Genomic DNA, 16,787 nt, shown 5'->3' with positions numbered 1-16,787 from the left:
ATTTATCTGGCAACAGTAGTGATGCTAAGACTGCTTTCCTAACCTATTTTTTTCACTATGTAAAGTTTTGAAGTGTAACTACTGCCTACCTTCTGTACTGCAAACCCTTCACAGCCTGCCCCACTCTACCTGTTATCTCTTGTTTATTAGCAAGAGATCACCTTCTCTTGGATGCCAGCCTCCTTTGCTCATTGTTTGGAAGAAAACAAGAAAATGTTGTTTAAAAATCTGTTTTGCCTTCTGTTCTCACTGCTGCTTAAACTCCTGTTGAGAAGATTTGGTAACTGTTAAGCTGGTAGTGTCTTTTTGACTACTACCCATTATGCTGATAACTAGACTGACTTCATTGTGTTAGGTTTATAATTAATTGATAGCTACCAGGCTCCTCAACAAATCAAAGGGGCTGAATGCTTTCTATATTTAATCTAACTTGATTCCAATTCAACATTAATTTGAAAATTCATGGACCATCAACTTCACTTTAGTCTTTTAAATACTTTCTGACTACATCTCTCAGTGGTTGGAATTTTTGTGTGCATTTTTTTTTTGTGTTTAGAAATAGCTTTGTATTCTACCAATCAGTTGCTATTCTTTTCTTCCACTTTATTATCTGCTTGTGCTACCATTTCATCCTGTCCCTGCCCAATTCAAATTACAAATGTTAGAAGGGAACAGTCTATTTTTAAGAAGCCATAATTTTCTACACTAAACTTAGTAATGCTAATTACTTAATAATTCAACTACAATAGAGAACAGTTGAAATATACTTCCCTGACCATTAAATAGAATTCTGGACTAAACCAGTATAAGGTGGATGAAATGCATTTACAGGCTAACTAAGTGTTTAAACTGGGTTTGTATTCATGAAAATCTGTTCATTTACATTTGAAAAGCAGTGACTGATCTACTGCCACGTCTTATAGGGTTATATTCCATTCAGAGAACTGAAGTCATCTCTGCTCTGACCAGACTGTCTCTCAAAACAATTTTACAGTTGTCCCTTTAAAAAGAAAAGCTTACATGACATTTGCTGTATTAAAGGAGTTTAAATATATCCCAAACAGTCCAGTTTGAGAGACTAAAAATTATAATTCACTAATGTTAGCATCTACTGATTCTTGAAAATGCAGCATCAGATTTTCCTTTACTTACTTAAACAAGAGTGGGTTGAAAGGTAATACAATCTTTGTGAGCCCAAGAGTGTAAGTGTAGGAGAAGAATCATCAGTACCATAAAGCATACCATACAAATTCCTGTCTATTAAAACTACAGAAGGAGATTTCCCCCATAAGCTTTTCCATTAGTTAAAAGAACATGCTGTATGCTTTACAAAACACATACATTGCATTTAAACAATAACCAGAATATTTCACATTCTTTATTAAGTTATTCTTGCATTCACTGATATAATAGTTTACCACTTTGGGAAAAAAAGGACCTAAAAAGGTGCAAATTTTGCCTTAAACTTGAATGTATTTCAGATAAAATAAGAATGAAAGTCTGAATCTTGATTTACAAAATTCTGAATGCAAACACTCAACAGTAAATAATGGTTTAAGATTACATTGGTGGAAAAAACCCAACATATACAGGGAGGTTATAAGCTACAGTTTAAAAAAATATGAAGGAACTTCAGGCAAAGTGATGTGTCTTTGTATTATTTACTTCCTTTATAAAAGCTCATTAAAAAAATTATTTCAAGTATGAAACTATAAATGGCAACATGTTTTCTTTGTGCATAGGAATATTCCTACCTGCAATATACAAAAAATACAGTAAGTATCATTTATTACATATTTATCCTTGTATAATCAACCTCATACAGACTTAATACAACTCATTGCAAGTTTATGCAGCACAATAAAGACAACTACGTAAGTGAAATGGTTGCAGACACCTGAACTTTGCCATTACAGTGCAATGGAGATGACATTCACTGGCAAATACAGAAGCTGGAGTAACTGCAGGGATATCTAGTTTACATAATCAACTGATTTAAAATTGGGGCAAGCTTTGAATTGGCAACTAGCATCTTCTTCCTGAACCAGATGTGGATTGATCCTAAAAATACTATGGCAAGCCTTAGTTTCCTCGGAATACTACACTAGAGCTGATGTAGGAGGGCAAGTGGTCAACAATGAGATGTTGAACACTTTATTGAACTGCAACAGTAGGAAATCTCCAGGTGACCATTAATTCTTTGGTGCCAACAGGAGATTCCAATACTTTGTTCCCAACACATCTGCATGAGTGCCAAGCACTCTTCTTAGTTTCTGTTGGAAAAACAAAAAATCATTTTTTGAAAACTAAGTAATATTAAAGAATCTTGTAAATGTGGTCACACTTTACCAACAGAAACAAATTCAAGTAATACTGCACAATATTACTGCCTAGTCTAAATTAATGTCAGTTTGAACAATCAGCTCTAAGATGAACTATAATTATCTGCATTTTATTACATATTGCAGCATCTGTGTATTACAGAAAATGCATACAAAAAGCATCCCAAATACATTGATAGAAATGAACTTAGTAAACCTGTCTGGTATTACAATAAATAACTATTCTGCAGCTGCTCTTTGGTATCATGTAGTGATACAGGAAGTTCTGAGTGTTGAATATTTAATTAAATTTCAGGCATTACAAAACCAAATTTAATTACAAAAAGTTCTGTCTATTTGAATCCCTAAAGTATGCTTGGGTTCTAGATAGCTCAGTCTTCATATAGGAAAATATGGAGTCAAATTCCACCAAGTTACTACAGAACAAATGAGGGTGTGAATTTACAGTGTGCTAGCTACCTCTACAGTAACCTGCGCATGCTCTGACCTGGGGGAAACCAGAGGTAGCTAATCTCACTCTCAGCAAGGGGCAAGCCACCTTGCATTAACCACCTTATAAAGGAGGTGCTCACAGGTACATCTGACATAATTTATTTGCATGTCTATACCCTTCGTATTCAAAGCTATTTCTTGGAATTTGGCTAGTCACTGCTTAGATTGAAGAGTAATTTCACTAGCTTGTGTCACTTTTAAATCAGATGCACATGTGGCTGTCAGCATTAACCTTAATCCTTAACTACAAATGCAACTTTTGTTCCAGTGTTAGGGCTCCAGATGACTGAAACTGTATGACAACTGTCCATAAATGAAAATAAAAAAGCAAAATAGTATAATTCAACTTGGGGTGTGAACATGGACAGGAAGTTAGCCATCTAGAAGGTGAATGATTATTTTGTCCCAGAAAGCACCAGGAAAAGATCAAAGCAACAAATATGCAGTACCTGAAAGATTTAGATATTTAACACCCATGTGAGTGCAAGTGCTTGACAGTGTGTTAGTTCCTACATACTGGACAAAGATGATCTTGGCACCTGTGTATACTACACATTTCTGGGTATATTGGTTAACAGTACAGCATATGTCCTGATCAGATAGCTAAAAAACAGTAACAATGGCAACAATTCTTCTAGTGTCACCTTCTGAACTATTAAGTGGAAGTCTTGGCTTAAAATATCACTCTATAATTTGTGAAGTCAAATTCTGTTATTGCAAGAAAGTGATTGATAATAAAGATCAGCATGTCATTTTTCCTTCCTCAGTCATACAACTTTGCCCAGACTTGACAAGCCATTTATAAATTTATAATAAAGCAATCTGATTATGCTACATAGATGTTAATGAAACTACCATGTCATAAAAATATTGGCAAACATAAGCAAAAGCATTAGCTGAGACTTTTGAGCAAGCTCAGTTATTTTATTTCCAGGGATTCCTTGCCTGATTTAAACTGCTTGTCATGCTCAATGATTCAGACATTTGCACAACCCTTACACATGAGTCTGATATTGGGCTTCCATCCTTGGAGCATTTTACCTACATTTCATTAAAAAAAACCCCTAACCTTTAAAAATATTAAAGTGTGTAGACTGTTGTCGTAGGAGACTATTTCAGCAATTCTTGGATAACTGGATTATTATTGGCTGCAAAATTCATTCTGAAGGGCCTGAAGGCTTAGTATGTTGCTATTACTTGGCTACAACCCCAGTGTTTCTATATTTGCAGATGTGGAACAGGTTTATAAAAATAACAATATTATCCGGAGAAAACACCCAGCGATCCTGGAAGGGTGGGCTGGGTTCCTGCAGTATAGTGACTGGAAGCCTCTGAGCTGTTCAACAGGGATGCCTGGGCTAAAGGCATGTGCACGCTGGTTTACACCTAATTCAAAGTCCTGCTTCTGTTGATAACACTCAAAAATAGTTTGCAGAATAGCAGCCAGACTTATTTTGCTTCCCTCCTTACCAAACGTGGTGTTATTACCGACTCACCTTCTCTGCCCTCTAGCTTTCCCTGCCACTTCCCCTGACAGCAACAGTGCCCTTGCTTTTATAACTAAGGGACGGTCAGTAGAACTGCTTTAACATTAATAGCCTTGATGTCAGCTGGATACCAGTTACATGCCTCAGCCCGTTTCCCCACCTCCCCACCACCATAAAGAGGATAGCAAAAATGGGGTAGCCTACTCCTCACCCCAGTGACAGGCACCTATTTGGCTAGTGAACTTAATAGGTCACCCATGGCTACCTTTTCAACCTTTAAGTTTATTTTCATAATACTTCCACTGAAATAGCCTTCCTTGTGCCAATCTGTTCTCCAGCAATGGTGACTATATTCAGAGGGGGATTCCTTAATTTTACACTGTTACAGAATGTGGGCTTTCAGAGAGATGCTTTAACCTCAAAGGACAACCCCTGCTTCATTAACTCAAGAGGGTGCTGTTGAATTTGGTAGGACCCCCATTAAAAACCCTGGTCCCTTCAAAAAAGCGGGAAAGTGGCAGCCAGTCAGCAAGGGGGAGGGGGGAAAAGGCAGCTTTAGACAGAAAAGGGCAGGAAGCCCTGGTCTACTGGAGCATGCAGGGCAGGGATGGGGGTTGAGATTCACTGAGGGGCTCTGGAAGTGTTGCTCCTCCCCAGATTAATAGATGGTGACCCGTCAATCTCTGGGGAGGTGCAGGACTTCCAGGTTCACTTGGCTAGAGGCATGGGAGGCACCCCTGCCATGCTACATCACAAAAATGATGCCCAACACCATGCTGGGACCATGAAATATGGAGGCAGCATCCATGAATTAGGTAGATCCCTACCTATGGTACTCAAAGCTCCACAAGCATCAGAAACAGCACTAGTTCTTTATGGAAATTTCAGTTCATTGTGCCTTATCCAGATGCAAAAGAAAAACCACAGGTCTTTGGAGACCACTCAACAAAAATCTGGTCTTAATCTATGAAAGCTTGTTTCCACAAAACTTTTATACTACTTTACACTACAGTGGCTCAGAAATCAAGACACAGCAGAGCATTATTTTCTAAATCAAATGGGACCAAAGCTTGTGCTAAATAAATAAATAAATAAATTTAAAAAATTCAAAATTGTTCTAGTATAAGTCTTTCACCCCAGCAGGGGGGCTAGACTCAGTGATCTCACAAGGTCCCTTCCAGCCCTAAGCTTCTGTGAACCTGGGTAAATTGTTCCAATATAAAACAGATATACTAAACTTGCTCTACAGCACTGCTGAAGAAATGGAGGCCTATAGGTGACATGTGGCCTTATCAGTGGTAAAATTGCAGCCTGTTGGATGGCCAGAAATTTTAAGGTAGGGTAAGCAGCAGTGGGGTTCACCCCTGTGACTACCAGAGTTGCTGTGTTGGCAGGACCAGCACTTGGGGTTAAAACCACCACTAGTGACCCTGCTGCACAATTTTCAGGTTGAGATTCCTGTTACAAATACTTTTCACAACAGGGCAAGCGGTGGGGGCATGGTCAGTACACAAGATTTAATGCCACAGCTGCATGCTCTGCTGCTGGGGGTACACTGGCCACAAGTATCGCCAGTCTGGATCTGGCCTGCCAACCCAAATGAGCTGGACAGCCCTGCTCTAGAATATGACCTTGAAGTAACAGCTTTGTTTTCCTTCAGTTTGTTGATTCAGGAAAACAAACAAACTGAAACAACTGTTAAAAGACTTCTCTTTTAGTTGCCATTGCTCTGGCATGTATTGTATACCGGGCAGGGTGGTGGCAGGTCTTGTGTTCAGATTACTGAGTACATGCTTCAGTGGTGTTCTGATAGTTGATGACTCCAGTTAAACTGCTGCTAAACTCTTGCACAGATTGACATATTTATGCTGGTATAAACTGAACAGTCCAAGCAGGACGGTGTTCAGGCCAGTCCTTAGAATCAGGCAGTACTGCCGAGTAGGAAGCTTTGCTATAGCACAGATTTGGATTCTGTTCCCAACTTTGCCAGAAATTAGCCCGTGCAACCTCCCCAGTTCTTCAGTTACCTCTTCCTAAGACAGAAGTGACCAGGTAAGGTAAATGCAGTATTTCCTCCAGAATTATAAAACTCTTGAGCACAATCTCAGCCTTTGCACCAGTTGGTACAAGAGGTGCGTTGAAATCGAAGTCTTCTGTTTCTCAACCCAGTACAGACATCCCATGCCAAAAGGTATCTTAGTGGAGGGGCTCCTGAGGCTGTAACTTTCCAAGCTCAACATGCTGACATAACTGAAATCTGGAGGCTTTTTGTTTCTTTTCAGCTAAGCAGAGATTGCCAATCTCTGATGAGATGGACACAATATTTGAGGGAGAGGAAAAAAGTAGTTTAAGGGAAGCCATACTGATGTTCTTGTAGATGCTGAACTTGGCAGATATTCCCTTGTATACAAGGACAGAGTTTGCTGCAACACGCTGCAAAGTTTATAAAAATTTCAAATTGGACCATTAATTTCACAGGAACATTTGTAGGCTCAAAATTATTCTCTCCTTCTTAAGGAGCATTTTTAAGGAAGAGATACAATTTTAAACTTCAGAGGTGATTTGAGGTTTTTTTCAAAGGCAAAACTCTGCTGTACATTAACTTAAACATGCATATATCTATATCCATATGGATCTAGAAACAATTAACCATAGAAGTAACCAATTCAGGAGGTTAACTCAATAGGTAGGTTCCTTCAGCACTGTTCTCTCTGATCAGCAACTCACCTGCCTTCCAGTCAGTTTTAAGAGGGCTATGGCACTGGTTCATCATATATTACAGAAGAAATGGAAAGGAAAGGAGTATTTGTAAAAATGTTGCTGAGTGCAGTTTCCAGACCACTGCAAAATATCTAGCACTAGCTTTTCTATCCAAAAATAAGATATGTGGGTATGTTTGGTTTACTGCAGGTCTTGAGCTTTAGATGAACTTTATTCCCCGTGTAAGAAAAATATTTCATCTTTCATGAAGTATGGCATTTCATAAAGCACCGAGTTCAGCTTTTTCAGTTGCCATCACTTAAAACAGAAGTTAAAATAACAGAGCATAGCACACAATGAACTTTCAGTGGATTAAATACATGTATGATTCGTCATTTAAGTTTCATCAGCTATTCAAACTCCATGTAAATGGTACTTTAGAACCAACAATAAAAAACCCTTTGTTTTTATTTAAAAAGGTAAAACAAAAAGTATAAAACAAGTGTTCACAAACCAGTAATAGTCCAATATATAAAGCAGTATTCTCCTCCAGTTCTATTTTCTAGTACACTACACAACTGCAATCCGGTTTCTGCTGCTACTAGTATCTTGCCCTTCTATTACTGGCTTGCAAGACCATTCTGCACCCACCAGAGAAAAATTAGCTGGTTTGTTAGTTCATTTTGGATTGGCAAACTTTTTGTGTTAAGAGGCAAGTAGTATTATTATCCAGGTAAAATAGGTCTAAAAGAAAATTCACGTGACTAAGGCCATGTACAGACATTCAGTTTCTAAACAGAGAGCCACTTCTCTCTCCCAGCAGAAATCAGGTATATAAACATTGAGGTTTTTTCTCTCTCAGCAAAAATGCCTGCTCTAAGAGAAAAATAAACTGGGAACAACCATGGTTAAATTGCTCCTGGGAGTTTATCTTGTGAGAGTGAACTTCTGTACATGTACCTTCGAGAAGCTCCAGCTGTAGGATCTTCCAGTATTCCAATGTGCTTTGTTCCCAGCCCCATGGGTCCAGGGAAACAGTGTGTCACTCAGGCTGGATTCTACTGTTCCAGCCAAGCAGCTGCACTGAGATGCAGCCTACAAGACAATTTGGGTCACCCAATCAAGGTTGCCCTATGCACTGTTGTTATTTGTCACCAGGTAGACTGCAGAGCCTAAGATGTGTGCACAAGGGTTCCTTGGCTGCTCAGCGACTGCATTGGAATGTCTGTTCAGGGTCTTTGAGTAAGTTTTTCTACCACAGAAACCCCTGATCACATGTATGCAGCTTAAGTTACATTCCTAATACAATTAACAAAATTAAATGAAAATGACTAAGGGCCCAATCCTAAATCAAACAAGCGAAGCCCAAGTAGAGAGGCTTTACTTGCTTGGCATTGTGCTGCAACAGAGAACGACTAAAGGGAGAAATTTCAAGCCCCATGAGGGTTACAGAACCAGGGTAATGGGTAGGCAGCTTGTGACCAGCTGCTGCTGGGTACTAGGAAGAGGAAAGGATACACCATCCTGTTCTCCTCCTACCCGGTGTTTGGGCCACATGTATCTACATTGTGCAGACTCACTGGCCTGTTTGTGGACAACACATCTACTTTTCCCTTCCTTGGCATGCTGCAGACTTGCTGTGGAAGTAGCTTCCGCAGTGCACAGCGGGATGGGGTCTGCTTGAGTTTTCTGCGGATCTATCCCCACCATCAGAGCATAGCAGAAATGCATAGTGTCCACTCTGTTTGTGCCATGGGCATCCATACAGGATACTTCAGGATTTGACCCTTTGGTAGCATTACAGAATTCAATGTTGCATAAACACACGTTAAGGCATCTGTCTTACTTCCCTGCTCTGCAGTAGTGCTTACAAGCATCCATTGTACTGTACAAAAACTCATTTTTTCATGTATCTTCTGTAATGTGTGCACTGTTCCATTTTACTGGACATCTTCTGAACAAAATTAATATTCAAGCGCAAATGTGTTGCAAAAACCTAATGAAAGGAAATCAGTTAATTAGTGGAAGTGTAACTGTTAACCTTGATAAAACAAGTAGATCAGGCTGAATTCAAGAATTATATGGACCTCCCTCAATTAATTTTATGCATAAAAGGTTTTTAAAACCATGTACCAGTATTTGCTTGATTCTAAGATGAGGATTGTTTCCCCACTTAACATAAGGAAAAAAAGCCTCTGGTCTTCTAAAATATAAAAGGAATACACACACACACACACACACACACAATTTATCTGCATACATTTAATTTATTTGTTTATTTATATAAATATATGCAGACACACATACATACATGTATATACATATCTCCATCTTACACCCTGCTGCCTCCTATCTGCTCCTCCAGTTCTTTTCTCACCAATGATTATCTTTCAACTCGAGGAAATTCACAACTGGCCCTAAAAATTGGCTTGCAGCTCATTTACTTAGTGAATTTTTCTCCATGAATCCACTGTTACTAAAACAAGGAAGGCTGAATTGAATTTCATTTGAATTTTAGTTTATTCTAGAATTGATTTCCCAAAGTGTTTTACTGAAGGGGCCTACTGGATTAGAATGAAGACACCATCTCTTATTTGGAAATATGAAGCGTTTTAGAAATAGACTTCTGGTATTTCTGGTGCATGAAAGACCAAGCTCTTTACTTTTCCCTGAATTCAGTGATTGATTATTTCAACACAGAAATAAATACTGTACTTACTTGAATCCAAGACTACTCTGAATTTAAGACCACTCCTCCCTAATTAGATTCCATATAAGGAAAACTTTACATTTGTTGTAATTTTCCAGGCAGAGATTATGATTATTGGAGGACTGTCTTAAATTTGTCCCCCCTCAACTGCTGTAGCAGGGAAAACAACGGTAGGGAGCCAGGTGGTAGGGAAGCAGTTCCCCCATCACTTGTCCCCATTTTGCCTGCCCCTCCTGCACCTTCCTCTCTTGCCATTTGTCCCCAACACATGCTTACACCCCCCCATCACCTGTTCTCCTCCCAGTGCCCGTCTTTCCCACTTCCCACTGCTTATAGCTGCCTTGTCCTCAAATCCAAGACAGGTGGAAAGCCGTGTCTAATGTTAAATGGAGGGGAAAAAAATCCTTGTCTTGGATTTGAGTAAATATGGTGAATTGCTTATGGCCTTTTAGGTTTGCAAAATTTTCAGTTACTTACCGCTTCTCATTGAGATAGTTGGCCAGTACCAGGTTAAGATCAGCTTTCCATTGAAACTATAATATGCTTTTTTGCACCTAAAATATAAGATGTTCATTATCTCAATGATTTATTTTTAAAAAAAGATCTGTACCAAATAAATAATGAAAAACAATTCTACTGTTTTCAAACCAGAAACAAGTATTCATTGTGCTATTGCCATTTTTCTATTAGAGAACTATTTTTCTTCTTTTAAAACAAAAAGGCAAACCCATCCCACACTAAAACATTCAGAACAACTTGAGAATGGAAAATGATAACAATTTTCTAGTTGGCTTAGCGCAGTAACCTGCTATAGATCAGACTGGAATGACCACGTTAGTTTTATTCTATACATAAAATACTGGTTCCAGTCTTCCCACTGAAGTTCATCAGAAATGTCTGCAGCTCAGCTATCCTTGCCTAAATGATTTTTATAACAATAATTGCTGCAGAAACACGACACTCATGGGCTTATGCTGGAACATTTTTCTCAACTGGTTGGATAATCATGCCCAATGTCAACATCAAATTGGGAGGAGGTATCAAGTGGGACTCCCCAGGGGGGTCTTGTCTTGTGTCCAGTAATGTTCAGTATCTTTATTAATCACTTACAGGACTGGATTACGTGGTACATTAAGAGCTACTTTGTATTTACTAAATTATAAATTCTGGATGACTCCAAACTAAGTGGAGTAGCAGACACTATAGAAAACAGGATTAAAATTCAAAATGACTTCCGTAATTTGGTAAATTGTAAATCATATGAAATAAAATAAGATGAAATTCAGAAAGAACAAAGTACAATACACTACACTTAGGAAGCTACAATCAAATGCACAACATGTACACAATGGGGGAACAATTGGCTAGGCTGCACAAATTTAGAAAAGGAACAGAGATTTATAGTGCATCAGATCTGAACATATGATATTGTTGGGGGGTGGGAAATACTGACCACATACTACAATATATTGATAGATGTGTTGTATGCAAACCCTGGGAAAAAAATCTTCCATTTTATTCAGCACTGATGAAGCCTCACTTGGAGTGCTACATCCAAGATTTGGGCACTCTACTTCAAGAAAGATGTTGATAAATTTGAAAGAGCTCAAAAGCCAGCAACAAAAATGACAAGCCTTGAACAGTTGGAAGAAATAATGGGTTTAGATTGCAACAAAGGAAATGTAAGGTTAAATATTAGATTAAACGTTTCAACTATGCAGGTGATTAAGCAATGGAACAGGTGAGAGAGAGAGAGAGAGACCTCCCATTCGCAGATTCCAAATGGTTGTTTGGGATAGGTTAGACAGGGGTTTGGACTAGACCTCTTTGGATTTCTTCCAGCCCTATTTTTCTAGGGTTATACATTTTACCTGATTTAACATTTTCTTCTTCAGAGCCACTTTCCGCCCACTGACTTTCACTGGCCAGCAATCGATTCTGTGACTCACTGAGTGGCTTAGCAGGAAAGGGCTGACTGGTTCCAGAGCTGAAAAGCAGAGTAAGCCAAATTATTGTCAACAGCTGGCACCTCTAATCGTAATAGTTGTACACTTCAAAAATTAATCAAATTACTTAAAAAGGGCAAGCAGAGAGTAACCAATGCAATAGAAGTGCAAATAAAGCATTTTTACACCTTTGAACTTGACTGTTGCCCAAACTTGTTTAAATGAAAATAGTTTCTGCTGCTGAGTTATGATATTTACTATTCAAGAAGAAACTGCAAAAGTTCGCAGCTGGGACATTCCATTTAAAAAACTCTATCAGCACCTGTCCTGGGCTTTCAGCTGTATGACTGCCATGAAGATTAACTAGTAAAAGTAACCAGCACATATGGAAAAAGGAAAGCAGCACATGACTATGGGACAACTTAGTCATGAGGGCTCCATCCAGCATGCTCCTAGTGCAGGATGCCACTATGTTTTTTGGACCAGGACGCTTCTCTCATATTTAAGATTGCATACCTTCCTCAGTTTGGTTACCATATTTTCTCACATACAATACACCCCCAAAACAATACACACTTTGTTTTTTTAAGGCAGAATGAAGATTAAAAGCTTCTCCCAGAGTTATGGCTGCACAGAGTCTATTCTTCAGCTGATTCACTCTTTCTTTCCTGCATAAGTAAAGCTGAATCCTTAAGCTGCTACTTGCTAGAGCAAGGTCTCTGTGGTAGATTATTTTGAAGAGAGCTACAGAATCTGTGCTAGAATTACAGACTGTGTGAAAGACAGACCAGGAACAGCTAGCAGATAGCAAAACTTCCCTAAGAAAGCTTAGCTTGATTAGTGGAACATGAAGACCATTAAAAACGAGATACCATCATTAACACCCACAGAGTGAAGAACAATGAACCTTTAAGTCAACTGACTCCCTTAGCTGCCTGAAGAGTAATACCAAAACTGCTGCTCTGTGGAACAGGTGTCAAACCAGGATACATCCAACCTTGGGCAGAATGTCAGCTTCCCTGCTTAATAAATGCCCCCCAAAACTGGGGGACTGATTTTAGGGGGGAAAAGTGTGTTGCATTTGAGACTATACAGTATATTGAATACAAAAGTATCTGAGTTTTCCTTAAGCATGTGCTGTCTTAACCCTCCTCAGGCTCTCTTAGGAAACTGAACTGTAATTAACAATTTTCAGCTAAGAGACCTCCTCAGTTTACAGCAAAAGACGTTTATATGCTCACATAACCTGACTGAATAAACAGTCTTCAATACCACTTCATAAGTTCTATAAAAACAGTGCCTATCTTTATCTGGTCTCAGTCAAGTTGCCCAAAAATACACAAAACACTAGCTTTGCGTCTCTTCACTAGCACAGATTGTCATATGAGCAAAAGATGACCCATAACTGGAAACCAGCAAGTTGCATTCCTCATGTAGGTGGTATGATGCTCCAGTGTCTTCTGCATGTCAGGAGGAGTGCTAGCAGATGCACCAATGGCTTTCAACACAATCTGCATTTCTATGCACCTCCTACTCACCTCTTTCTAAAATTATATCATATTAACATTTTCAAATCTCTCTTCACAGGCTTTGTATCATGCTGCCTAATCCCTTGTATTCTGTTTGAGAGGTAACCAATCTTACACAGTTCAAGGATAAGTGCACTATCAATCTATTCTAATATTATAAAAGCCTTAATCGTCCATCTGTCTGTCCGTCCATAACGCTTTATTTGTGCTCTGAGTGGCTGACTGAAATAGCCAATTAGAGTGTGAATAAGCATTTGGACAGGTAGTGATGGCACAGTGGAGTGCCACCATGATGGCAGGGACACAGGGAACAGTGGGGGGGAAATCGAGGCCAGTTCCCTTGGGTCAGTGGCAATGGAGCAGGGGAGGCAAGGCCAGCAGTGCTGGCCTTGTCCCCCCTGCCCCGGTCCCTCTAGGTGGAGACAATGGAGCAGGGGGCGAAGCCACCAGAGCTGGCCTGCCTCCCACCCTTGGAGATAAGGTGGGGGAGGGTTTGGGGTGCTGCAGGGGGCGGGGAGCAAGGCAACTGGCCCTGGCCTCGGCCCATCCTGCCCCTCCCCACTTCTGTCGTTGCTGCCTGCAAGGTGGGAGGACCATGCCCGATGCAGCAGCAGTGGGGAGAGGAGAGAAGTGGGCCCAGGCCTGATATGCAGGGCAGGAGGTGGAGCAAACCTGAGTGGGGGAGAAGCCAGCTTGCTGTGCTGGGGGTAGGGGGGGGAGCAGTGGGCCTGGCTCAGCCCAACGCAGCAGCGGTGGGGGGAGGGCAGGAGCATGCCTCCTCGCCCTCTCAGACCTGGGCCCACTCCTCCCCCACCCCCTCTCCCGTGTTGGCCCCAAAGCCGCTACTCCTATCCCCCTTCCGCCCGTTCCTGGGTTTCTCTGGGTTCACTCCTGTACCGCCCCCCTTTCCCCCTGGGCTTCTCTCCACCCTTGAGCCCACTCCTCCCCTTTCCCCCCGCCACTCTGGTGGGGAGCAGGGAAAAGCGGGTCCAGGCCCCCAGCAGCCAGAGGGAAGGGGGAGCGGGCCCGGAACACAGGGCTCTTCCTGCCTGCTCCTGCCCCCCCTGTCATTCTTGATGGGCAATTGGCTAGTCCATTTATATTTTCCATATTATTTCTTGTCCCCTTTGTATAATATTCCTGTTTTTTTGATCTACTGCTCTCCAGGGAGGAACACCATAATTCCTCAGAATGGGATGGATTATCTAGCTAATTTACGACCCAACTGGGAATACAAATGATTAAAATTTTCTCCCAGACTTGCTCTGAAGTTTATTCTCCAGATGAAACAAGATAGAAAGCAAAATACAAGACAAACAACTGAATCTTTATACCTTTTGGCAGGTTCATTTTGGCTTGAGACAGTAAGTTGCTCTGGATCCATTATCACCAGGCGAGTTGGAAAATTACAGCCATCACCCAAGCTACACAGCAAAAGAACATGAGCCAATTTAATAAAGTCCAAACACAGATTTAGTCACACATTAATAAAATTACCTTGGTTTTCATATGAAAGCCAAATGTCACCCCAGGCAGGAACTTCCACAGCTTCAGGAGCCTGATTCTGTGGGAAAGGGTCCTGGGTGCTTCAACCCTGACACAGGGCCCATGTCTGGAAGCAGGAAACCACCCTCCCAGCTCCATGTCAAGTTGTGGAGGAATCCCCTGCAGCGTTTCCCTTCCCACTGCACTTGAATACCCTGCAGAGGGAGGACTTCTAGGAGATCCCTTCTCTGTGCTTGCAGATGCACAGATTTCCTCTGCTTGCAAACATGGGACCCAAATTGGGGCACAATACCCAAGGCCCTTCTCCCACAGGATTGGGCCCCTGTAGACATCAGCAAAACATATTAGCTATGCCATGCCATGCCATAGTGGCACAGCTGATCACACTCCAAGGAAGATGTCTGTTTCTAGCTTCATAAAGGTTGGGGATTACATGCAGGGCTGGCAGGGAGGCCTCTGTGCCATGTGATCAACTGCTTAAATGCTGGACGTAGCCTCTGTGGTTGGGGGTAGACCTGTAAATAAGTCTTGCCCATTCTGTCCAAATATACTGCTGTCTATCATGACAGAGTCCCAGTATCACAGATTTTAGGCCACAAATTTTAGGGATATGTAGCATAGATAATTCTTTGAATATGGCCAAATAACTGGCTCCTCTTACCTAGGCTTGTTTCTGTACATCTTTCATACAGGCAGACACTAAACAGATCCAGACGATCTGGCATTTTAAAATTAGTGGAGGCAACAGTGCAGGACAAGGTTCTAGTGGCCACCTACTTTGTACCGGCACTGAATTTTGATTAGAGTTGCTTTAAAAGCAACCTTAACAGATAAAAAGATACTGCAAGAGCATTGTTGGACTTTAACTCTTATTGGTTCTAGATCCTCTTCCTAACACTGGGTCCCCTGAAATCAGTTTTAAAACTGATGTGGAGGACTTCCAAATTTCCTTCATGTAATCAGAACCTTGTACATCACATTATCTCAACACACATTTGATTAAGCTATGGGTATGTGAAAGTTTAGCCCTAAGTGCAATGATAACTGGTTAGCTTACCAATTATCCTTTAGCTTGGTGCAGGCACAGTCTGGCAGGGAAGGGAAGCCACATACCCCAGCAGGAATCAGAAGGCAGCAGGGCAAGCAGGAGGAAGGGAGGGAGGAGTGAGGAGGAAGGGAAGGGGAAGGGAAAGGGAGGGGGACTAGTACCCATAGCCTAAGAGGAAAACAGTCAGCAGCCTAATAACCAGGGATCCTGGTTTTCCCTTATAAAAAAAAAAAAAAATCACAAATTCTCCAATAAAAATATTGCAAATTCTCTAATAAAAAACTGCAAATCCGTGATTAATATTAAAGTCCCCCCACAGCCATGCTGGTTCCCCTCACTCCCCCATCCACAGTCCCCTGGCCCTGCTCGTGCCTCTCACTCCCCCTCCACAGTCCCCAGTCTTGCTGGTGCCCCTTACCCCCTGAACCACAGCCCTTGCTCCCCCAGCCCTGCCAGAGTGGGACCCCAGCTGCCAGGGCTATGGCAGGCAGGGGGGGAAGGGAGGCAGCTCTCCACCACTGTGGGCATTCCCGTGGGGCAGAGGGAACCGAATCCTGCAGATCTGTTTGCGGGGCAGGTGCAGGCTGTGGGCTTGGGCTTTTTGCCCTGCTTCCCTCCTCTGAAGCCTCCATAGCCCAGCAGGCACAACCTAGCGCAGCCGGGAACAGCAGAGCTGCACGGAGAAGCTGCTTGCTGTGAGCTCCGCATTGCCCTGGCGACGCACCTCCTGTGCATGGGGCTGCAGTGAGAGCAGCAGCACAGGGCTGCACCCCTCAAAACAGCAGCACATTGCCAGGGCAGTGTGGAGCTCGTAACAGCAAGGAGATCCTCACGTGGCTTCGCTGTTCCCTGCTGTACTGGGTCATGCCTGTTGAGCTGTGGAGGCCCTGGGGGAGGGAAGCAGGGTGAGAGGCTGAACATGCAGCCCATGCCTGCCCTGCGCACAGATCTGGGGGTCACAGTCCCCCTTCCTCCTCAGGAATGCGCATGGCAATGGGGAGCCAGCCATCTTTCCCCCAGACGAGCC

At 41.8% G+C, this 16,787-nt stretch overlaps 1 protein-coding gene across 1 annotated transcript in view; it reads right to left on the bottom strand.

The window, feature by feature from the left end:
- Positions 1 to 411: 411 nt before the first annotated feature.
- ZDHHC20 (zDHHC palmitoyltransferase 20) overlaps positions 412 to 16,787 on the bottom strand; it is a 75,489-nt gene continuing 59,113 nt past the window's right edge. Inside the window, exons 10-13 of the mRNA XM_090029052.1 lie at positions 14,541 to 14,630; positions 11,603 to 11,718; positions 10,209 to 10,285; positions 412 to 9,017 (exon numbers count right to left, since the gene is read on the bottom strand). Of these exons, the coding sequence (XP_089885178.1) occupies positions 10,248 to 10,285; positions 11,603 to 11,718; positions 14,541 to 14,630 (244 nt within the window). The 3' untranslated portion in view covers positions 412 to 9,017; positions 10,209 to 10,247. The remainder of the gene's footprint in view (positions 9,018 to 10,208; positions 10,286 to 11,602; positions 11,719 to 14,540; positions 14,631 to 16,787) is intronic.

Source organism: Crocodylus siamensis, chromosome 1 (genome assembly GCF_052110815.1).
Source record: "Crocodylus siamensis isolate JL-2025a chromosome 1, ASM5211081v1, whole genome shotgun sequence".
NCBI classification, from domain to species: domain Eukaryota; kingdom Metazoa; phylum Chordata; order Crocodylia; family Crocodylidae; genus Crocodylus; species Crocodylus siamensis.
The sequence above is the reverse complement of the archived record's forward strand: the minus strand, read 5'-3'. Positions and strand labels throughout refer to the sequence as shown.